This window comes from Tasmannia lanceolata, unplaced genomic scaffold (assembly GCF_043159265.1).
Source record: "Tasmannia lanceolata isolate RefF3 unplaced genomic scaffold, GAP_Taslan_0.1 ptg000013l, whole genome shotgun sequence".
In the NCBI taxonomy this organism is placed as follows: Eukaryota; Viridiplantae; Streptophyta; class Magnoliopsida; order Canellales; family Winteraceae; genus Tasmannia; species Tasmannia lanceolata.
In genome coordinates, this window is record NW_027518690.1 from 45,258,713 (window position 1) to 45,283,703 (window position 24,991).

Here is a 24,991-nt window from a genome sequence, read left to right on the forward strand (position 1 = left end):
GTTAGGATCATCCCATGGAGATAATTTACAGGCACGGCCTATTTATGTTGTGGCCCATCAAATGAAGGTTTGGATCATCCTAGGAAGTGGCCTACAAGATCAACGGTCATAATTAAGCATACATATCCCCTTGTGGGACCCAAAAATTGTGCATTCCCCCATCATTTTCCAAGTATTAGACTATTCTTCCCACCCACATTGCTAAAATCTAAATGGCTGCCTCAGATTTCGCCCATTGTTTGACTACATTTTTTTTTTCTCTCCTTCAAACCCACCACTTTCCGTTCTATGCCTTCGTTTCTGACTTTTTAAGTGGTGTGGCCCATAACAGAGAAAGTTAAAAAAGACGAGAAAAAGAAACTCATATCCTTTCAACTACCCAATTCAAGTGAATACAAAAAAGTTGACATTTTGTGTTATTTTCACCTAAAATTCCTGCCATCATTTTGAAATTTTTTTTCACTGAATTGGTTCAACTATGACAAAGGCCAAAAGGGTAGAATTCTAATTCAAGAGCAATGAAGCAGTGAGGAAGAATCCCAACATGACCAGGTAAACAAACATGCTCTCAGGACAGATACAAAGCTTATTTTTCTACTTCTTCCTCTAATCCAATTACTGATTTTTCTTTTTTCTCATTTGGTGTTTGGAAGTTCATGTGAGAAGAAAAAAACTCTGAAAACAAAAGGTTTAAGCAAGAAGACACTTATGTTGTTTTCCAAGATATTCATCTTGGTTCTCCTCTCCTTCTCTGTTTGTAAAGCCAGAGGGCTTAATAAAAAAAACCCAGTAAAATCCAATGGATCTCTCATTCATGGAATTGAATTTCCAAATCACCCAACCTTAAATTCAGTCACTTCTTCTTCTGGGTGTCGGCCTAGACCCGCACTGAAACTTCACCTGAATCACATTCCTACGAGCCCAGGAATCCAAAAAACCAAGAAGGAATCATTGAAAGAATCCACTCACAAAGATCTGACGAGAATTCATACCCTCCATAGAAGGATCACAGAGAGTAAAAATCAAAACAGAGTTTCAAGGATAACAGATCAGAGCCAGAGCAAATCATCAAAATTAATAAACGACGAAAAGGCGGATGAACAGATCATCAATAACCAATTGGTGGCGACACTGGAATCCGGTGTGAGCCTCGGATCAGGCGAGTATTTCATAGATGTTTATTTGGGAACTCCACCCAAGCATTTCTCTCTGATACTTGATACTGGTAGTGATCTCAATTGGATCCAATGCCTCCCCTGCCATTATTGCTTTGAACAAAATGGCCCTCCATACAATCCAAAAATTTCATCTTCTTTCCAAAATATAACTTGTAATGATCCGCGTTGTAACCTTGTTTCTTCCCCTGATCCCCCTCTCCCCTGCAAATCATCCAATCAGACCTGCCAGTACTACTACTGGTATGGAGATCGATCAAACACGACTGGAGACTTTGCTATCGAAACCTTCACAGTCAATCTGACAAAAGCCACCGGAGGATCAGAGCTCCGGCGAGTCGAGAATGTTATGTTCGGTTGCGGTCATTGGAACAGAGGACTATTCCATGGCGCCGCAGGACTACTCGGTCTGGGGCGGGGCCCGCTCTCATTCTCCTCTCAGCTCCAATCTCTTTATGGACACACATTTTCCTACTGTCTGGTTGATAGAAACAGTAATATCAGTGTCAGCAGTAAGCTAATTTTCGGCGAGGATCAGAGTCTAATGAGCCATCCAAATTTGAATTTCACTTCCTTAGTGACAGGGAAACAGAACCCAGTTGACACTTTCTACTATGTTCAGATAAAATCAATCATGGTTGGAAGAGAGACTTTGAACATTCCAGTAGAGACTTGGCAAGTTTCGCCTGAGGGCTCCGGAGGGACAATTATCGATTCTGGCACGACACTTAGTTATTTCACTGATCAAGCCTACATAATAATTAAAGAGGCATTTGTAAAGATGGTGAAGGACTATCCAGTGGTGACTGATTTTCCAGTTTTGGAACCTTGTTATAATGTATCAGGGGTTGAGAAAGTGGAGATGCCTGAATTTGCAATTGTGTTTGAAGATGGGGCTGTTTGGGACTTTCCGGCAGAGAATTACTTTATCCGGTTAGACCCAGAGGAGATAGTCTGTTTGGCGATGTTGGGGACTCCGCGTTCTTCGCTTTCAATACTGGGGAACTACCAGCAGCAGAATTTCCATATTCTGTATGATACAAAGAAGTCTAGGCTAGGTTTTGCTCCCATGAGGTGTGCTGATGTGTAGTACATGTAGGATGATGATGTGGATTCCCCGTAGGACTAGAGAGGGGAAGATGGACAGGTGTCGAGCTGACGTTGGCTTCGTTGTAGGATACAGAGGGAATTGGAAGAACCCACATGGAGTCTGAACTGGGTGTCTAGGTGATGGGGTTTGGTATGAAGGTGATGATGGAGGAGAATTTGTACAACTGCTGGGTTTGGGAGGGTCTTTTGAGTTTTTTCTTCAGTTTGTTTTATTTTTTTACTCCACAGAGAGGAAACAGTAAACTGGATACTTTTTTTTTCTGCAGTGACTTTTGTGTGGTTTTGCATCTGTAATTGAGGATTATACTTTGTTAAACAGAAACAAGGAGTTCATTCCTGCTGCAAATGATCAAAAGCACAAGGGGATTCTACAGGACCTTCTTTCCAAATGTAGAAGATCACCTCACATGCATGTTCTTGATTTTAGACTAGCAATCTTTCAAAATTTCTTTTCCAGAATTTGCTTGACCTTCAATTTATGATAATATCCCCCTATTTTGTAGAGAGAAAAAAAAAATACAGTATAAATTTTTTTATTCAAGAAATGTTACTTCTGAAATCCAAACAGGGACTAAGTAGAACCACACGACTATGTTTCATAAGTCTAACACGCTCTAATCTAACACACCCGATTCCTCCTATTCATATTGTGTCATCTTCCTAGATTACAGGCCTCTTTTGATTAGTCCTTCCTTACAATTGAGATTATTTGAAGTAAACATTATTTGCAAATTGGAGTAGCCCAGAAATCAGCCTTTCACTCTGTTAAGGGCTGAGAGTAAAAAAACATGTTTTTCCAGTGAGATCAGTCTCAGCCCTTCACAGAAAACGTGAAAGGCTGATTATAGGACAACGCACTTAGTCGAGGCTATGCAAAAGCCACCAACGATTAACTGATCATGGCTGTCCAGTTGTTAAATGGGGGAGAAAATCAGCACCAAAGTCACCAAAAACCATCTACAGGACTCTTTTGTACTTTCTTTATTTTTCTGGGGCACGTAATTACTTTGAGTGGACTCAAATGGCTGCTAGCAGAAGAGGTCACACTGACTAGTAACTAACACGATAGCAAATAAGAATGATGTGCAAAGAGAGCTAGTCAACTTCGTCGCCAATAAAAAAACGATGTGAACAGATGTAGGCAGAATCAATGCAACAAATTGATGGATACCAAATCCGATATGCCTCTTCTCTACCCAGTTATTTAAAGATGCGAATTACACACAATAAAAGAAGTTAGGCTTAAAGAAAAGAATTCCAATTATTAAAAAAGTTTGGCTTGCATTTCCATCCAAGCTCTGAAAATTGCTAAGGCCACGTTTGGATACCGGCAAGATTTCAATTTGGATTTAATTGATATTTTGAACCGGATCCGATCCTTAGATTTCCAAATCAGCTACAATAGTGCAAAAAAAAATAATTGATTTTCAAATATTTTCTGCGAGACATTATTTGGAAATCAATATTTGTGGCAACTTCCATCACCATCGCTGCTCCTCGACGTTGCCCTCTCCCCCTCTCTCTCTCTTAAAACATGATCATGAAGATGATTGATGTGTTTTGCATCCAAAACTCAAATCCAAATCAAAATACAAATGCATGAGGTATCCAAACGGGCCCTAAATTCCTAAATTGACTTGGAAAATCACCTAGCTCGGGAGATCAAAAGTAGGTAAAAAAGAGGAGACGAACTACTCAAATCAAAATTTCCTGGGTAAGTGATATTCCAAACCCCCCCCCCCCCCCCCCCCCCCCCCCTAACTTGAGCATCTCTGCCCACTTTTGGTTTGTTCTTCATGAAAATGCCTCTACTTCTAGACAAAACGGATGGAAATGCAGTCATTTTCAATGCAAGACAAAAATGGAAAAGAAGGGACTTTCAGAGAAGATTACCAGTCAAAAGGCTCAGGTGGAGAGGAAGCTACATTCACTTCTGTTGCAGATGGACTTGGTTCAAACAAGGTCGATAAGAAGAGCGAAGAACTCATAGCCAAATTCAGAGAGCATATCAGGCATTGGAGGATCGAATCAATCAAGACTCAAGAGTACCAACATACAGCGAAGTACTAGAGACAACTACTTTCCATACAATTTTCCTTGACAACCCAACACCTTAACAAAGTGATCTTTAAGTGGATTTCACTTCCATTCCACTTTCAATTCCTCCTCACTTTCCGGTATAGTTGATCTAAGACCCACTATGCCTTAGTAGGCACACCTTATTGGATTACAGTGAAGTCCTGCTTTCCATTATTTTTATACAGTATAATTCAAGGGAAAACCTTTTAGAGCGATCCAGCTAGAGGGAAGACAGTCTTTTCATCCAGATCTTGCAACCCGCAAACCATATTTGCCGGCACTGCAACGTCCATCATCTTCGGATATGGTAAATTCAAATCTACAAGACATGCATGCATGTTACTTAGTGGCTGTTTGTAAATGATGAAAAGCAATCCACAGTAAGAGTGTACTCACTTTCCATGACGTTCTGGAACGCTTCCTGCAAAAGGAATTCCATCATGGACATCGTTAGAAACAGCCAAATTTCAATCAATGTACCTCACGGAGCACAAAGAAGAACAGATCCTTTTTTTCAAGACATGGATATGGTTAGAAAGAACCCGGTTTCGATCAACGTACATCACAATGTACCTCTCGGAGCACAAAGAAGAATATATTAGGGAAGCTGAAGAAAATCAGATTTTGCTAGAGAGCTAAAAAAAATAGAAAATATTCTGGTGGAGAAAATTGCCTTTCCTTGCCATAGAACTTTTTTTTTGAATGGCTGCTATAAACTTAAATACCTGTATGAAAAATAAGTACCAGGATTTTTAAGGACTGTGGCTCCTCCAAACTAAAACAGAATGAATTTTCCCAAAATCCGTTTCTCTCAACATAAAATGGGTGTAAAACAAAAGTGGGTTTAAAATTTGCTTTACACCTGTTCATCGAAAGAAACGGAGCCTAAAGAAAAGATATTCTATCTTACTCCATAAAACCAACGATATGGTACAGTGGATTTGTTGTTTCTTTATGAAACAGAAAGTATATTAACAAAAATATCCTTGATTTTCTGTTAAATTGTAAAATATGTTTGCATCTTTCTCTACACAAATTGTTGCTGACATCCATCACTTTTCCCTGAAAAAAAGGTGCTATATTTAGGCATCTAAATTCTCTTCTCAACTCAACTCAACAAAGCCTCTGTCCCAAACTAGTTGGGGTCGGCATCTAAATTCTCTTCAGTAACATGGAAATCACAAGCCCCTAATTCACATCCACTCAAAACACAGTTGCATTCTGCTTATTTTGATAAGGGATATCTATCAAATGGTGGGTAGATTTTATATCTTTAAAAGTTAATTTTATGACCCATAAAAACAAAGAAATAAAATTGGTACTTGCTGCCATTCAAAAATAAAATAAAATTGGTACTTGTTGGACAGAAATTCACCTCATTCTTTGTCAAACGAGGATTGTAGAGCATCTCCTCTCCGACTGTACTAACCTGAAACACATCCAAAAGGTGGTATAAGCAGCTAGTACAGATATCTCATGAACAAGAGGCGTTAAGGATTTCTTACAGTGAAGCCTTTGTAGTCATGAGCAGGATATACCAATGTATCCTTTGGCAATGTGAATATCTGAGTGCAAAGGAAAAAAAAGTGACTGATACAAGGATACATGAGGCAAAACTCAAAAGTGTGTTTTTTCAGGAATAAACTTCTTTTTTGCATCTCATGCCCTTGCCTGTGAATGAACTGATTTGTAAAGCTGGTATGAATTTCCTCCCTGCAAGTGAAAAAAATCATATCAAACAATGCTATTTTTGCTTGATTGTTCGATGAAAATGGTGGATATCTAGCAAAGCAAACACTGAAATTCCCATGACCTTTCAAAAAATAGAAATATGTTACACTTCCCCACTTATGGACCAATACAGAAGAACAACTAAAATATCAGTTCTACGGTGACCAATAAAATAGACAATTCTAGAGAATACATTTCACAAACAACAAAAAGTAACCATATAGATATCAATAAAACACTCCCAAGCTGAAGTAGAAATGGCAGTCAGTTTCACTCAAGAGTGAAATATATCCTTTTTGGAAGCTATAGAGAAAATATCTGTCATTTGATATTTGACTGAACAAATATAAACTTTGACATTGCTACAAACACCTTGTCTCTCTCAAGGTGACAATCCTTCAAGACCTGCTTTATCATCTCAAGGACGGCTAGATTGGCTATGACAGGAGGAACACTGTGAAAGTAACAATTAAAATTCTCCATGAGTGATTAGAGTCACAAGAGTTTAACATCAACCACTTCTACCAAATATTTTAAACAAACCAACTCCCGTGAAGCAGAGTTGCATGGTTGAATAGTCGGATTCAATAGCATATTATGATTTATGAGATAACTAGTGGGGATAAGTTTGTACTCCTCCATGACACAGACACTCCCTTAAAGTGCAAAAGGAGTGGGGTAGCTTCCCTATAGAAAGAACATCAGCCCCAAACCCTTATGCTCTCTCTTTCTTAATGCATTCCCATATGATCCAAAAACATGAAAAAAAAGGCATTGAAAAAAATGCCCCATAATGTTGAATTGTCTAGGGTGGTAGTGGAAGGGGATTCTCTAAGTGTCATTAGATGGCTTCGTGGGTCAAAAGCGGTACCTTGGAGATTTGCCAGTTATTTTGATGAAATCAAGGATAGAATAGGGTCGGCTTCGATCACATTTGTGCGTGTTCGGCAGTCCGCCAACGGAGAAGCGGACAGGCTTGCAAGAGTTGGGGTGCACAAAGCAAGGTTTTAAATCTCGGTTTCGGTTTCGGTCATCAGCGAAACTGAAGTGTTTCGGTTTCGGTACGAAATTTCAGACGAAATCTTGTAAAAATTTCACCGAAATTTCCGAAACGTTTCACTGAAATTTCCGAGATTTCCGAAATTTCGGCCGAAACGAAACGTTTAGGCCGAAATTTTGTACTTTTCCGAAACTATGTGCATTTCGTTTCGTTTTCTGCCGAAACCGAAATATTTAGGCCGAAACGAAACGTTTCGGCCGAAATTTAAAACCATGGCACAAAGAGAGTCTTGAGCTATTTGATTCCCCCCACCCCACAGTTCAATTTGTTTAACGTTCTTCTCTTTATTGTAATCATTGTTCTCCTTAGGGACCTTCTCGGTCTCTGTGTTATTAATGAAATTTATTTGTCATTCAAAAAAAAAACCCATGTTCTGGAAAAGTTCAGAAAATAACGAAAATAGAAAAAAAATAAAAATTGCAAAAGAAATTTTAGTTCATTTTCAAAGCAAAAAAAAAACCCTCCAACATGCACTACATTAAAAGACTAATAAATCTGGAATCTAATATATCCTCTAGGTTGTTCTCCAACAGCTTCCCTTGCATAATGGCATAGTTTCTCCTCGCCACATAACTACCAGAATACACTACAGATCAACTCAAAACAACACTATCTATCTATATATATATATATATATATATATATGATTCATGTGGAAGAGATTAAAGGTTGAATGGAAAAATTTTGAGAAAAGGAGATTGTCTACTCACAATTCCAGTAAGTACTCATTCTCCACAAACTTCACATCTAACTAGTAGATCTTGATGAGAAAGCATATAGAAGTGACAGGTTTCAATTCTGTTGAACGGCTGGGAATGAATAAATATGAAAATAGCAGTTCTCAAAAGCCTAGCATCCCAACCCCCACATCCTCTTTTCTCATATGAGGCTATGTGATTTGTAAAATAGTTATTCTACTCACCCCTCCTAAATTAACTTAACCTCTGTGTAGGTTTAAGTCGGAAAAAAAAACAAAAAGGAAATTGAAAAGACGAATACAAGAAGTCATGATTTCTACCTCCGTTACATGTATTGGATGTATTGATGACACTTGTGCCTTCAATTTGAGGCGTACTTCTAAGTTGCTTCAGGTGTTTGAGGCTATGCCTTGGGAATATATATGCCTCAAGGCATTGAGACTACACCTCGTCTTGAGGTGTACACAAGAAACACCTTTTAAAACACGGATGTTCCATGAATTATCTGTGCTCCTTCATGACTTGATGCTAGAAAAACTGAGTCACCATATTGAGTGTGTATGTGGCCTAGGGAATCTAATGGCCGAGGAGTTCTCACAAGTCTCTAGACATGGCAACATCAATAAAGAGCTCTCATAATCTGTTCCGTAGAAAAGTGCCGCTCAATAACCTAGTCTTGGTTAGAGTTCCCAGTTCATAACTTTTTGTCAGAGTAAGTATTCACTTCCCAGAATATATTTTAATTTCACTAAAGTAAATTCTGTCAGGTAAATCTGTCAAAAAGATGCTGTCGTGGGCTACTTGCGCAAAAGAGAACGAAACAGCTGCGAATGAGCATTGCTGTTATGGCATAGCGGTTTCCAATCTACGTTGTGTGGAAATGAGAAGTTTGGGAAAAAGTAGTGAAGCAGCTGCCATCATTTCCAATGCCCATTTATCTTATAACTCAATCGTTAGTTTTAGGTCTTGTGTGAGGTGTGACATTAAGAGGCTGCTACACAGACGTTATGTAGAAGCTGTTATGATAACAAGATGTGAACTCCCGTGTGGTTTTGGAACACTATGTAGCTTTCATGCCTCATTAGCTAAAGCATGGGCTGGCTTTTCCGACTTGTGAAAATGAATAATCAACATCCCTAGTGCCACAATGTCATCGACGTGAAAATGAATAATCACCATCCCTAGTGTGCACAATGTCACCATGTACAGCCAATGAGACATTTTTAGATGAGGATTTATCAAGGAAAAATATAGTTGATTAATCCGATTACACGATACTCTAATGAACATTCTGAACAACATTTCTTTTCTTTTTTTCGGTTTAGCTAGGATCGAACCTGTGATCTTAAGGTCAACACACAAAGCCATGTTCACTTGACCTCAAGTTCTGAGCTTCATCCTGGGAGGTCGCTGAAGTACATAAGCTGCTTTTCTCAATCTCTAGATTACGCAACTTTTTGTGTGCGTAATTTATTTCCCAGCAGCAAATTTTACTTTCATGTTTTAGCACACACTTTAAAATGCTAAATCTAGTACCTGAAAATCTGTCCTTCCACAACCACGTATCAGTAAGGCATCCCCACAGAAAGCCATCATTGGGCGAGGCTGATCAGGCCCATCTCCCGTTACATATGTAACACAACCCAACGTATGACCAGGAGTAGAACGGACCTGCAAAAGGCACATGCTTCATGTACATTATTAATTTTAATTACTGAAAAGTACACAGTGCAATCTTCAAATATACAGTTCTGTGAATTTATTTGACAAATACACTGGAGAATTGTTGTATCTACTACATAGTTTAGCATGGGATACTTTTTCTAACAATTATAGTTTTTATAAACAAAAAGAGGAAGGAACTCAGATGTGCAAACATTTTTCCAATTACTACGGCTGTGGAATAATTAGTAGCAGATACATGAAATTATTGAATAAAGGATAAAGTAGTCATACTAATTCACAGATCATGGAATTGTGGTCAGTGAAAGTAATCCTTATCATACAACGCAAATAAAATCATCATGACAAATCCAGTGGTCCAATTTCGAAAAAAAAAAAAAACAATTCTCTTCAACACATGAAAGCAACCCAAAATGTGATCCCCATCCTTCTACACCAGAGGTCACCAGAATTTTTCAGATCCTGCCTGACTACCTGGCTGAAGTTAAGTTCAAAAATAAGAAGCATGCATGATCTATTAAGAGATGTCAGAAAGACTTTTCATCAGAGCTACCACAAACTGGAATGGTTTGAAAAATACTTCTGATAGTTCAGGGAATTGCTAGAAATGTAATATCACTAAATCAGGCACTAAAATTTATTAAATGATCCCCAATGGTCCGAGAAACACAGAAATGCCAAGAAAATTATAAAACACCTTGGTTGCAGAAAATTTTAAAAAAAAAAAAAAAAAAACCAGACCTGCAAATTTCCAAAAATTAAATTAGCAGATCTGGTTACTTGAGCTGGTCTAGTAATAAGACCAATTTGGCCAAGTTAATGCGCATTTGCATTCGCAGAACTTGTGTATTTGTGCTTTTTATGAGACCTAAACTACCCAACAAACATATAATTTACAACCTAGAGTATTAGACAAACTTATTTCCAGCCACACTGATTATGGACAAAACATAAGCAGTCAATAAAAGCTACATTAACTTGTTTTCGTAGTCACATTGTTTTCATTTATGATCAATAAAAATTGTTTGGCAACTTCATATGTTCTGTTCAAATAGCATTATTACATTATTTTGCTCATCCTTTTTTATCAACACAAGATATATTCACATCCTCCAATATATCCGGTTCCACAAAAGCAGCGATGAATTATAACATAATATGGAATTTACTCAGTTTCAGTGGCTTCGACTTATCAAGAAGAAATCAGAATAAATCAAAATAATGAATTATCACATATGATGGAATTTACTCAGTTTCCAATATCTCCTCTTCCACAAAAGCAGGGATGAATTATCACATATTATGGAATTTACTCAGTTTCAGTGGCTTTGACTTAACAAGAAGAAATTAGAATAAATCAAAATAATGAATTATCACATATTATGGAATTTGCTCAGTGGCTTTGACTTAACAAGAAGAATTCTGAATAAATCAAAATAATTCCATTATTTGACTCTTAAAATGTTACGAAGTCCATTAATTTCCAAATTAATTTAGGCTAATGATATTGGTGCTACCATGCTTTAATAATTGCAGTAACTCATTGTAATAACCTTTGACAGCTGTATAAATAATAAAAGAAAAGATGAGTTAGTGAAATTATTAAAAGAAGGCAGTGCCGATGTCAGTAGGCTTAATTTATATAGCTAAATATCAAGATACAGATAAACTATACCTCTTATTGGACATATTGTTTCCCTTATTTTGTGATAGTAGACCTTCACTTGACTCACAATTCTTCAAAGAAGTTACAAGAGAAAAAAAAGAGATAAGCGAGCAAAACTGGTAAGCTAGCATGAGAATACAGCTCATTCATCACATAGAGAATCAAACTAATTAAGTATATGCAACCCTACCTCTAAATAAAGATTGCCAAAGAATATTTTATCACCAGTTTCAACCAGGAGATCTGCTTTTGAAGTGCTTGCTTTTGAAATGATAGATTTCACACCTGGCATCCTATCCTGTAAGAAACAGCTCTTGTTGGTACTTGAAAATATGGTCATACCATGCAAAAAAAAGAAAAAGAAAAAAGATCCACTAAAGTATAATACTTCAAATGAACAAGACATGGGCTCACAGTTGTTTAGCAAATATGCTGCACTGAAAATTTGTTTGCTATGATATACTAACACAAAAGGCACGGACCTTTATCAAGCCAGTTCCAGTGACATGATCAGCATGAGCATGGGTATTCATAGCATAGATAAGCTTCAACCCAAGTTCCTTAATAAGGGAAAGGTCTCTATCCACCGTCTTGTCTACTGGGTCAATCAACTAACAAAGATAAATTCAGTCATTGCATACTCCAGAATTGGTGGTAAAAAAGATGGTAAACTTAAGAAGACATAAGTAAATATTTTTTTTTCATTCTTTTGAAAATGAAGACATAAGTAAATATACCAATCCAAAAGATGCTCAAAACAAGATGAGTTGCAGAACAATATATGTACTCATGAAAAAAAAGATTTATATGCAGGTGCAAAAGATAGCAAGTAAGATGAGTTGCAGTGACAATATATTTACTCATGAAAAAAAAGATTTATATGCAGGTGCAAAAGATAGCAAGTAAGATGAGTTGCAGTGACAATATATTTACTCATGAAAAAAAAGATTTATATGCAGGTGCAAACGATAGCAAGTACCAATGCAAAGATTAATTCAGTCAATGAATCCTCCAAACTTTGTGTCAAGAAGAAAGCAAATTAAGCAAAAATGAGTAAAAATTGGAATCCGAAAAGTGTGCGATACAAGATCAGTTACTTGTCATTTTAGACAACTGTCTGTCACAGTGCTTTGCTAATTTTTAGGTGTTTAAATAACATTATCCCTCCAGCGCAAATTGAAAAGTGTATAATAAAGAGGTTGTCAATATCAAAACAGGGAAGTGCATAAACATCTTTTTTTCTTCTTCCGTAGTAGTCCACTATTCACAGACTTGTGGCAAATCAGTAAGTACCCTTGTAATGGTGCTCTTTGGGTGACGAACTAGTACAATCAGTCAATCACCCACCAAAAAGACACACAAAAAACAATCAGGGCAAGTTTGGCTACCGTGATTTTTTTTCCTAGAATATTAGCTTACCCAATGTTGGTATGAAACCAACTAGGATGGAGGGAGAAGATGAGATTCAAGAGAAGAAGATTTTTCTCTTGATGCCACACACACAGAGAAAGAAGCTCAAGTTCTTACATTAGTCAAGAGACTTCGAATTTCACTAAAATGGCTTACAAAAGAAGAAGATACAAGGCCCAAAATATACCCTACATATCAAATCCGAGATTAACTTTTCTTAACTATACTTAGCTTTCCTAAGCTACCACTAGCACACTAACAAATGTAAAGTAAATGACTTACACAATTCCAAAACAAGATACAACGTCCCTTGAACATTAACTTCCAAAAAGTAGATGTCCAATGTAGTCAAGTCTATGTTGCAAGCTCCCAATATAGTAATCAATGGGTGCATGACAAGCTCCATGCAAGTAACAAGTTCCAAGAAAGTCAAGTGGTCAAGCTTATATCTCCAACAGCCCTCCTTAAGTTAGACCACTACCATGCAGAGTTTTATCTTCATCTTGATGAATGTATCGGACTTCAAAGCCTTTGTAGAAATTTCCGCAACTTGATCTTTAGTTTTACAAGAACAAACGTTCATGACTCCATCCTTGACCAAGTCTCGAATGAAATGGTATTTGATTCTTTTGTGCTTGCTTTTCCCATGAAGAGTTGGATTCTTTGTGAGTGAAATCGCCGAACTATTATCACAAAAGAAATTTGCACCACTTTTTTGCGGGTTATTGAGTTCTTCTAATACCCATCGTAGCCAAAGTGTTTGACAACCTGTTGAAGCTAAGGAAATGTACTTTGATTCCGTCGTTAAAAGAGCAACAACCGATTGCCCTTTTGATGTCCATGAAATTGCTTCCAAACCAATATTAAAAACATAGCTTGAAGTACTCTTGTTATCATCAACACTTCCACGCCAATCACTATCACAATAACTAACTAAGCTTGAATATTTAACTCTTTCATAACGTATCCCATAGTCAACGATTCCGCTTACATACCTTAAGATTCTTTTACCGGCTTCCTAATGACTTCTTTTTGGTAATTCCATAAATCTACTAATCATACTCACCACAACCATAAGATCCGGTCTTGTGGCCGTCAAGTACATGAGACCACCAACAAGACTTCGATAAAGAGTTGCATCAACTCCTTTCTCGTCATCATTTTTTGCATAGTTTGAAGCCAATTTCCATAGGTGTGCTAACATGTGTAGCACCTTCCATTTTAAATCTTTGATCTTTGGCGTGCTTCTTTTGAGAAATAAAGATAGCATCTTCTCTTTGGTTGACCTCAATGCCAAGAAAGAAATGGCGAAGACCTATATCGGCCATCTCAAATTCTTGCATCATATTTCTTTTGAATTCTTTACACTTACTTAAACTATTACGGGTAAAACTAGAACGCCCTATTAGGATTGCAGATTCCACTGAGGAGGAGGCAAGAGCCGTTTATCAAGGAATTAGGTTGATTGACCTTAACATCCTTGATCAAGTAATAGTGGAAAGGGTTCTTCTAGTTTTATTGTATCTATTGTACTGACCATCTCGGTTCATCTTTTGCAATAAAGCCGGCTATCATTCAAAAAAATTGTGGAAGGAGATTCACTGAATGTGATAAACTGGTTAAAGGGAACTCTTCCCCATCCTTGGCGATTTGTAAATTGGATTGATGAGATTATAGAACGAGTGGAGGGGGTCCTCCATCTCTTTCCATCATGAAAGATGATCGGTGAAAAGTGAGACAGATAGGCTAGGCCGGCTTTGGAAATGTTTGATTTCCTCCCCCCTTGATATGTGATCTGCTGTACTTTTTGTTTTTCTTTTTCATTCATGGGTTGTAGATTGATCATCTCGATCGAGAGGCTGATCCCCCGGTTCTTTATTCATTTTAATCTCATTATTTATCATTAAAAAATGATTTCCTTCAGGAAACAAAATATTGTGAACATTAAAGAGCTATATTAGACTATCTATGGTAACCAGATAAAAAATCACACCAAAAGGAGAGAAGTAATCACTGCAATGCCAAGCAGAAATTTAATCTAACAAACAGATAATAATTTCTGAAATCAACCAACATAAGCATCATAACACTCAAATCTACTTTAACTTTAACATCCCATTAAAAAAAACATATAAAAGAACATCCAAATCTCATGGGACGGACAAATAAGAAACATTCACCAGAGAATCTCCCAAGATCACACAATATAAACATCAAACAGCTCCAATCGACTCAAATCAACAAGCAAATCGAACAAATTCATTGAAAAACAACATTAATAATCGATAAAACTCAAATCTACTTAATTTAGTACCAAATCGAACAAGTATATTCAAAGAAAGCAGATCAGATAAAAGAACATCCAAATATCATGAAATGGACAAATAAGAAACATTCACCAGAAAATCTCCCAAAATCAAACAATATAAACATCAAACAGCTCCAATCGACTCAAAGCAACAAGCAAATCGAACAACTTCGTTGAAAAACAACACTAATAATCAATAAAACTCAAGTCCACTTAACTTTAGTACCAAATCGAACAATTATATACAAAGAATGCAGATCATATAAAAGAACATCAAAACATCATGGAGCAGACTAATAAGAAACATTCACCAGAAAATCTCCCAAAATCAAACGAAATAAACATCAAACAACTCCAATCGACTCAAATCAACAAGCAAATCGAACAATTTCGTTGAAAAACAACACTAAATCGATTAAACTCAAATCTACTTAACTTTAGTACCAAATCAAAAAATTGCATATAAAAAACGCAGATCATATAAAAGACCATATCGAACAATTTCATTCACAAACAATACAGATCATATAAAAGAACACATCGAACAATTTAGTTGAAAAACAACACTAATAATCGATAAAACTCACGAACAGAGACGAAAACCACAGATTTCAAGATCAAAACGCTTACCACAGCCGGTTTCTCAGAATGACTGAGATCTGCGAGCAGGTAAGTATACGTAGAAGATTCCCTCTCGAAAAGCTGTCGTAAAAAAAGCTTCGAGGATTCTGAAGAAGCACTATAAGCAGCCATTGCCGATCGAAGCTTCGTTTTGAAAATTGTAGGGATTGAGAAAGAGGGAAAAACTAGAGTTTTAGAAATGGAGTTGCTGACGGAGAGAGAATGATTTGGAGACAGAGAAAGACGAAGGAGATGGAAACGAAACATCTGTCTTATAGCTGAAAGGAGAAGAACGTGTGCTAGGGTTTCGAATTTTCTTTTGTTTTTTTTATTTTATTTTTTGTTACGCTTTGAGGATTTCGTCACCTTAACATTATCGCCTTCTCCAGTGATAATGGGATCCTGGTTTACGTAGCGAACCACGGGACGGATATGATATCCGCGATCCCATGTTTTGATAACACCACTCCTCACATGCCATTTCGACCCCTTTTTCCTAATCGAGTCGTTTGAGCCGTAGGGGTGGACATGGGTCGGGTCTAACCCGAAGAACCGAACCGGCCTATTTGGTTCAGTTCGGTTCTGGGTTTGGGGTCTTGGGACTCAGAATCGAACCGACGGTTCACTCTGCTTTACATTATAAAAAAATTTAGCATTTAATAAAAATGGTAAAAATGGCAGTGTGTGCCCTCCTTGATGGATAAAACCACCCCCTTGCAATTACACGTTCTGAGTCTCTTCACTTTTGTCGTTTTACAGAAGAAAAGTTGATAAAGGCACCCGTTTTAACTTTTAACTTTTAACTTACACAACAGAGCCCTAAAGTGCAAAAAAAGAGAGTCAAATCTCTCTTCAACTGTTGCTAAAATTGAAAAAAAAAAAAACCCTAGGTTTCATCTCTCTCTCTTTGTCTCCCTTCCCAACTCTTCAAGAGATTTAAGGAGAAGAAGAACAAGAGCCCCACTGTTTCGAATCTTTCATTGCCCTGTTATTCTTGGATTTTGGTAATCGAATGTGAGTACTGAGTATTGAGTAATTTTGAGGCCCTGTTCTTTTTGGATTTTGAGAATCGGCTGTGAGCAACTGAGCATGTTCTTTCATTAAGGCCCTGTTCTTTTTGGATTTTGAGAATCGGTTGTGAGCAACTGAGCATGTTCTTTCATTAAGCTCTGTTCTTTTTGGATTTTGAGAATCGGATGTGAGCATGTTCTTTCATTAAGGCCCTATTATTTTTGGATTTTGAGAATCAAATGTGAGTACTAAGTAATTTTAAAGCCCTGTTCTTTTTAGTTTTAAGAATCACATGTGAGCATGTTCTCTCATTAAGGCCCTTTCTTTTTGGATATTTTGGATTTTGAGAATCGAAAAATCTTAACGCCCTGTTACTTTTGGGTAAACCTAGAACCGAACATAACCGAACCGATCGAATTCGGTTCCGGTTCCAAAAATTGGGAACCGACATGGATCGGTTAGGTTATGGGTATACCCTAGAGCCGAACTGAACCGACACATGTCCACCCCTAGTTTCAGGTAGTGAGAGGCTGTGTGTTCTGTATCAATTGAATACAAAAATCAATGATTTAGGCCCTCTTTGTTTTGGATTTTTAGAATGTGAGTCCAAAACTGATTATTGGAATAAAATATGATTTAGGGCCTCTTGTTTTTGGGTTTTTAGAACAAATAGTGATTCCAAAACTGATTATTGGAATAAAATATGATTTAGGTCCTCTTTGTTTCGGAATCGGGATCTAAAGAAAAAGCACCATATTCTGTTCCACTTTAGCTGATGATACTCTATTGAGGTGATGAAAGATCTTGTTCCTTACTAGTCTTCAAGCTCGTTCAAATTGGGGATATTTCAGAGTACTTATTCTCAACCTCATATTAGTCGTGCCCTCTCAACTCTCTCCTCCTCCAACCTGCCAACCTATCTCTCACCACTTGAAGGTCTAAGACAACGAATTGCATAGGCCATTTCCTTGGACACGCGGAGCCACTTGATTGTAGCGTACTCTGTAGCTTCCCAAGGGATTGTAATACAATGAAGCGCGCCCACTAAGGCATATTGGGTCCCACCACCTTCGTTGATCTAAACCGATCATTTGAAAGGTTAGGGTAATACGGTGGGGCATGACTGCTAATGCTTCAGTGGGCATCATCTTTGATTGATCTGAACCGTTCATTTGTTAGGCCTTACTTGGGTAGCTAGGGTTGAATGTTGTTTATTTTCATTTCATCGAGATACAAAGCAAAGCCTGTCAAATGAACGGTTTGTATCAACCAAAGGTGGGACCGAACCATTATACAAGGGCTGCCTGCTAGCAAAACAGGATTTCGTTTGGAAAATAAAGAGGAAATAGTGGGTCCCACCTCAGCCTGATCTAAACCGTTCATTTGATACACCTTATTTGGATCTCGTACGACCCAAAAATCACTCTATCATGCAATCCTGACTTCCAATTTAAAGTGTACACTTTTGTCATTGGTTGCGAGCTGTTGCCTGCATGTAGGTTTTTTAGCTTTCATGTTCATTGACAAAGAATACAAATTATTGATATCAGGATTGGACGATTTGCGTGATTTTTGGGAAGGAGATCCAAAACAAGGCCTATGAAAATGAATGGTTCAGATCAATCTAACGTGAGCTTTCCTCTCTGTTCCCCCTTTCCCTGAAATGACAAAACTACCCTCTCACACATCTTAGCTACCAGCCTACCACATGCTCTCCCTCCTCCTACCGAGATTTTATATGGTGTAAGCCCTTATAGTCCCTTAGCCCTCCGATCTATAGAGGTTTCCATAATATGCAGTTCTCTATGGATCGGAGGGTTGAGATCATCCTATAGCAGTGATTTTTTGGGCACAACCTATTTACATTGCGGCCCATCACATGGACGGTTTGGATCATCCTTTGATGTGGTCCGTATAGTACTTTTTGAAAAAAAATAAAGGACTTTGTCATTTAAAATTTGGGATTTGCTACCGACCATGGCAGAAGGCATTTCATGGAGCGTTTGTTCCATGAGAGAGCAGCCACATGGGCTCAGATTTTGTCTTATTCATTCATTCATCTAAGGTGGCTGCTCTCTCATGCAACAGACCCTCAGCAAAATGCCTTCTGGGATGGTCCCCGGCAAATCCTTAAAAATTTATTAAGTTGCAATAAAAAATGAAAAATAGAAGGGGGCGTCCCATTGAAAAGACCCCGGATCATTAATCGCTCCATTCCTTTGATACTGACCCCGACTGCCATTTATGTCTTCAATGTGATCTTTATATTTGGTACGTAACCAGTAAGCGTCTCGACTTCAATGGGATCTTTACAAAGGTAAAAGACAAGAAAGGGGGTGTCCTAATAAAGAACAGCCCCTTAAAAGAATCTGGCAAGAAAGAGGACACAATTTACGAGATTTTATTAATGGTATGATTGAGCAAACGATCTTATATTCTCTCATATTTTTAGTCTGTATTGACCAGGCAGATTTTTCTTTTGTATGAGGATGATCTTCTACTATACAGCGATATAATCTAAGGCACTTTCTCTGTTTTTCCATTGCTCCTTTCTTGTTTAGGCAAAAGATAATGTTTCATTTGCACAATGAAAATCTCGCAGAGAGAAGCCAGTAGTAAATCACAAAGCAAATACATGAGATTAGTTCATTAATCATGAAATAAAGAGAAAATATTTACACCAATTACAGGAAAAAGTAAAAACAAATAACTCTACAAAAAGGGAAAATACTCTTGGGTAGGAAGGAATAAATCCCTTAAACATCAAAGATCAGTAAATAGAGATTACAGCCATGAATAAACATAACCAAAAGAGACTAAACCTATCATTTAACTTCAACATAACCAGACTCTAGAAACACAAATCTCTCTCTCTCTCTCTCTCTCTCTCTCTCTCTCTCTCTCAAAACCCATTTTAACTCCAACTAAAGCAACACAATGGTCTCTCTCTTGTGCACTGAACGGGGGCTATGCGTTTCTAAGATCCTGAGCAAGACCACACAGAGTAGACATAATCAGCGCATCGAGGTAGGGGGCTATCAGATCTTCAGAAAGGCTTGCTGGATCATCCTATGTTGCACCATTTTCAAGTGATAGACCGATACCACGATGCGGTGTATATGAATCAACTGCGCGGTCTTGAGCAAGATCTTTTAACTACACCACGCACCTTCTTCTTCTTCTTCTTTCTTCCTGCAAAAAGAAACAAAGAAAATGCTTAAAAGATAGAACCCAAAGCAAAGAACGGGCAGTACAACGTAGAAATGAAAAGGCCATTAAGCGGACAAAAGCACAGTGAAAAAACTAAACTTTTATTTTTTGGTGAGGAAATTAAGCTTAAGGTTAGCTGTATTTATAGAGGAAGAAGCACGGTAGAGAGAGGGAGAGATGCCCTAATTTTGCTTTTCCTCCTTTATGCTGAGGAAAGTTACACAATTGCCATTGGTTTTACGAATGCTATTATTTAGAATTGTCTTGCAAAATAATTTCTTCTCATGAGAAAATTTATGGTGGACGGCCCTACATGCACGTGCAGCCCAAAAATACAGTGGGGCCCACATTATTTAGGTGATTCAAACCATTCATTTGTTGGGCCCCGGTGTAGATAGAGTGTACCCAGAAAATCTTCTCCATAGAACCCCCACGTCCAACCCTTCGACCCGTGGGGGTTTCTATACTGTGACGTGAATTTTAAACCTCCACAAATCGGAGGGTTAGGATCATCCTATGGATAAGATATTCAGGGCCCAGCAAATGAATGCATGGTATGGAATCTTTGTATCACCCAAATACTATGGGTATGGATAGTTCTTTATAGTAACTAATAAATGAATTTGCACCGGACATTTTCAAGGTCATTAACAATTACGGGCAAGCGGAACAATACTATGATGGCATGCACTTAGTCAAAGTTCACATAAGATTTATGGATTGGCCCACGACCATGGAATCCTCAATTTAAACTGTTCATCTAGTGGGACCCATCTTAAATGGACAAAATTCCTCCAACCGAACGTCCAGGATTGTTTGTGCATCTTCTCTCATCACAGTCAAATAGGGGGCATTCCCATCAAATTCTGAGAATTATCATTCCACTTCTTTAAGTTAAGGAATGAAGGGTATTTTGGTCATATAGAAATCAAGGACAACGTTGCAATATGTCCACAGGGTGAGTTTTACGAGGTATAGGTCAATTGCAGGGGGTATCTCGATTGTTACCGATATTGATTTCTTCCCATGCCTTTCTATTCCTTCCTTTGTTTAACTTTTGAAAATTTTCAGCCTTTGGTTTGAATCGAGGGTCAGATGGTACCCTAAAAATAACATGTACTTGAACTGTTAGATGGGTCTTTGATTTTCCATATAAAAGCTAACATTAATGACAAAAACCAAATGATGCTCTATACATCACTTAAATGGCTATACAGATTAAAAGGCAAAAAGCGTTTTGCAGGCCTCCATTGGGAAACTTACCCATTTCATGAAGGCATAATACTTGGATTATTAGCAAAAACCTTCTATTTCAGTGACTAGCAGTAGCTAGCTTTAGAGGCGGAATGATGAGATGAGGAGGCTATTTAGTTGATGATTCCACTCTTATGCTTAAGCTCAAGTTGAATGGATTAGAGGGTAATTAGTGATAAATGCATTACAAAAGATTTGCCTTGTAATGGACAAAAAAGGAAACTGATATTGGCACCCACTCTTAATTTCCTTTGTTTTGAAATAAGGAACCCCCTATTTGTTTCAATTTCTAGCTAAAATGGTTTAATATAGGAGTATCTAGAAGTCCCAATGTCTTTGCAAATGAAAATGTTTTATAGGAAAATTTACTGTGGAATATCAATTCCTTAAGGCCACGTTTGAATACCGGAAAGATTTAGATTTGGATTTCTCACATTTGCAGTTGAGATTTGGAACTGGATCGGATCCTTCGATTTCCAAATCAGCTACAACAATGAAAAAAATAATCTGATTTTCAAATCTTTTCTACGAGGCATTATTTTTTAAATCCATATTTGTGGCACTTACCTTCACCATCACTGCTCCTCGACCTTGCTGCAGCAACAACAAGACATCCCTACCTCCATCGTACAACATGAGCATGAGGATGATTGGTGTATTTTGTATACAAAACTCAAATCCAAATCCAAATAAAAAAACATGAGGTATCCAAATGTGGCCTAATATTAGCTTTTACCTTAGCAGATAGAAAATTATTTTGAAATCTTTTTATTTGCTATTACCAACCAATATAAAAATTAAATAAAGAGGGGGGTGCCGACATCAAAACAAGGTGATGCAATATCAGAACCCAAAATGAATTATTGTTCATAATTAAATAAAGAGAGGGGTGCCGACACCCACTTCTCATGAAATTATTGTTCATAATTAAATAATGAATTATTGTCCATTTAAGATGGGTCCCACTGGATGAACAGTTTAAATTAAGGATTCCATGTGCGTGGGCCAATCCATAAATCTTATGTGAACTTTGACTAAGTGTATGCCATCATAGTATTGTTCCGCTTGCCCGTAATTGTTAATGACCTTGAAAATGTCCGGTGCAAATTCATTTACTAGTTACTATAAATAACTATCCATACCCATAGTATTTGGGTGATACAAAGATTCCAAACCATGCATCATTTGCTGGGCCCTGACATAGATAGGGTGGGCCCAGAATATATATCTTATCCATAGGATGATCCTAACCCTCCGATTTGTGGAGGTTTAAAATTCACGTCACAGTATAGAAACCTCCTTTTTTTTTTTCATGAGTAAATATCTTGTTTTGAGCATCTTTTGGATTGTAATATTTACTTATGTCTTCATTTTCAAAAAAGAAATTTTTTTTTACCTATGTCTGCTTAATTTTACCATCTTTTTTACCACCAATTCTGGAGTATGCAATGTGTTAGGCCTAAAATCGGTAACAGATATGGCAGTGACGTAAGAGCTAGGCTTGTGGACCCGGGGACCTGAAGTGAAGGAGATGACTCCTGCACAAGAGCACACGAAGTCAGAAGACCAACCCAGAGTCGTTACTCCAGACAGGCCCTTCGACACTCAAGTCAGTACGAGCAGGAATGCAGAGCGAGTTTTTAAGAGTGGTAGTTCAGAAGTTATTACCCTTCTCTTTGAGCCTTAATAGGCCTTTTATAGAGGGAGACCTGGGGTGGTTGGATTACCTACCCCAAGACAGGTGTCGACCTTTTACGGGTTTAGGTTTACCTACTCTTAGGTAATTACCGGACTGCCCCTGGGCCGACGCTGGATTTGTGGTGGGCCATCCTGGGGCCACGTGCCGACAGCTAATTAGCTGCTGTTTTTCATACCCTATCAGTTGTCCCCCAGTTCTCCAAGTCATTGTAGTGATTTAGGGAAGTGTGATGAGTTATATTCCTGAACGGGGGGAGTCTGTCCGGAAAATCTGGTCTGTCCGGAAAACTCTGTCCGGCCTGCGGAATCTATCCGGAAACCTCTGTCCAGCGGAGCCGTTTGTCCGGCTTGGGGAGTCAGTCCGAAAAATCTGTCCGGCTAAGCCGTCTGTCCGGCCTGGGGAGTCAGTTCGGAAAATCTGTCCGGCTAAGCCGTCTGTCCGGCCTGGGGAGTCAGTCCGGAAAATCTGTCCGGCTAAGCCGTCTGTCCGGCCTGGGGAAGTCTGTCCGGAAAACTCTGTCCGGCTAAGCTGTCTGTCCGGCTTGTGAAATCTGTCCGGAAAACCCTGTCCGGCGAAGTCGTCTGTCCGGCCTGGGGAAGCCGTCTGTCCGGCCTGGGGAGTCCGTCCGGAAACTCTGTCCGGCAAAGTCCTGTCCGGCATGGCCAGACTGATTTTTGTCGTGTAGCGGAGGCGTCATATTTTGTCCGGCTTGGGCCGGGCAGATTTTTGTCGTCTAGCGAATGAGTCATATTCTGTCCGACTTGGGCCGGGCAGATTTTTGTGACGGGCACAATCGTTTTAAAAGTTATCCCGTACACGAGCACCTTATGGATGTCCCTTAGCCCCTTGGAGATACGCGCGTATTTACTCACGCCTTTGCCTCGAAGTGTGTGTCCGTCATTAATGGAAGACACGTGGCATTATCTAGTTTGCGAATGCGAACCGCCTCAAGCCTAGAGGCTATAAGAAGAGGTTTTCAGCCTTCATTTCTCACTTTTAACTTTTTACTCTCACGTTTCTGCTTTTTGCTTTGCCTGTTCGGCTCGGGTAGCTCGTGGTTGTGACCGTTCGCCGATTAAGAGCTCTCTGTTCGGACCGGTAATCTTCTTGAACGCGTCTTTTATTCGTTTCTTTCCGCGTTCTTTATGTCCAGTAGTGCCTCAAGTCCCGAGTCCGGCTCTAGGTCTGATTCGGGGGAGTCCGGGTCTTCTAGTAGTTCGGCATCTAGCTTGTCGGAGAGGACTCGAACTATTTCGACCAGAATTCCCGGCCCCTATATGACGAGTCCTGAAGTTAGCGTAGAGGTCATAGATAGTGGGGACGAGGTGATTTTGGATCTGAATAATACTCCGCCCCCAACGGATAGTTACTTCCGGGCAGAGGCGAGCGTTGGTAGCAACGCCGCTGAGGCGTCCACAACATTCCTTCCGGGCCGGGTCGTTGAGGTCGTAGCTAGGGCCCGGATGGAAGCCAATCCCCAGTACAACATCCAGGTTCTTTACGAGGAGAATATCCTTGATGAGTCCAGGCTGGGGGACATTAGGGATATGTAATGTATTCTCCAGAGGTTTGGGCTGAGGGCCGCGATAGAGGGAGATAGGGCTTGCAATGTCAGCTCCGACGTCGGTATATACGATGAGTCGTTGAGGGCCGGGCTCAGGTTCCCTCTGCACCCATTCATCGTCGCGGTCCTCCAATATTACGGGCTGGCCCCAGCTCAGGCCGCACCTAACTCATGGAGGACGCTGGTCGGGTTTATGTACCTTGTCCAGGGCCGGCTTCAAAAAGGTTTGTCTGTGCCGTTGTTTCTCATGTGCGCGCACCTGAAGAGGCACAAGGACGGGGGTTGGATTTACATTAGCCAGCGCCCCGAGGTGAAAATGATCACTGGTATTCCGTCCTCCATACATTTATGGAAGAACAGGTTCTTCTATGTCGAGGACAGGGAGCCCACCGAGCCCTGGCCGGTTCCTCTAAAATGGAACACCCCTGACACACTTGCGCTGAGCCGCAAGCCGCTCCTTGAGGGCGAGGATGTGGGAACGTTCGCCCTAGTCTGTGAGGAGCTGCACCGGGAGGGCCTCATTCATTGTGCGGAATTCTCTGGGGAAGAGGTTCTGGTCGGGCTTGGCATTAGTACTGCGACCCCGCCACGTATGTGGCTAGTCTTGCTTTTAAACTCTTTTTCCTCTTTTTTGCTCCTGACCGGTTTTGTTCGTCCATGTTGACTTTCAGAGATGCAGAAACAGTCCAAGTTGGAGAAGGTGAGGCAAGGA

General features: G+C 39.1%; 2 protein-coding genes across 2 annotated transcripts; one reads left to right on the top strand and one right to left on the bottom strand.

Annotated features, from left to right (window-relative positions):
- The first annotated feature begins 384 nt into the window (after positions 1-384).
- Positions 385-2,702, top strand: LOC143889248 (aspartyl protease family protein 2-like). The gene is made up of 2 exons (XM_077393420.1): positions 385-552; positions 654-2,702. The coding sequence occupies exons 1-2, from the start codon at positions 545-547 to the stop codon at positions 2,263-2,265; spliced, it is 1,620 nt and encodes a 539-aa protein (XP_077249535.1). The 5' UTR covers positions 385-544; the 3' UTR covers positions 2,266-2,702.
- Positions 2,703-4,293: 1,591 nt separating this feature from the next.
- LOC143890266 (persulfide dioxygenase ETHE1 homolog, mitochondrial-like) lies at positions 4,294-15,970 on the bottom strand. Its single transcript, XM_077394876.1, has 9 exons — positions 15,551-15,970; positions 11,685-11,813; positions 11,393-11,500; positions 9,390-9,524; positions 6,036-6,077; positions 5,870-5,929; positions 5,740-5,793; positions 4,761-4,785; positions 4,294-4,683 (listed from the first exon to the last, which is right to left on the bottom strand). The coding sequence occupies exons 1-9, from the start codon at positions 15,806-15,808 to the stop codon at positions 4,571-4,573; spliced, it is 924 nt and encodes a 307-aa protein (XP_077250991.1). The 5' UTR covers positions 15,809-15,970; the 3' UTR covers positions 4,294-4,570.
- Between the last annotated feature and the right edge of the window lie 9,021 nt (positions 15,971-24,991).

Excerpts from the sequence above, each read along its gene's own strand:
- LOC143890266 (XM_077394876.1), bottom strand. The coding sequence starts at position 15,808 with ATGTTTCGTTTCCATCTCCTTCGTCTTTCTCTGTCTCCAAATCATTCT. Across the intron at positions 5,930-6,035 it reads ACAAATCAGTTCATTCACAG|ATATTCACATTGCCAAAGGA; the intron begins GCAAGGGCATGA and ends CTTTGCACTCAG. Across the intron at positions 5,794-5,869 it reads ATGACTACAAAGGCTTCACT|GTTAGTACAGTCGGAGAGGA; the intron begins GTAAGAAATCCT and ends GATGTGTTTCAG.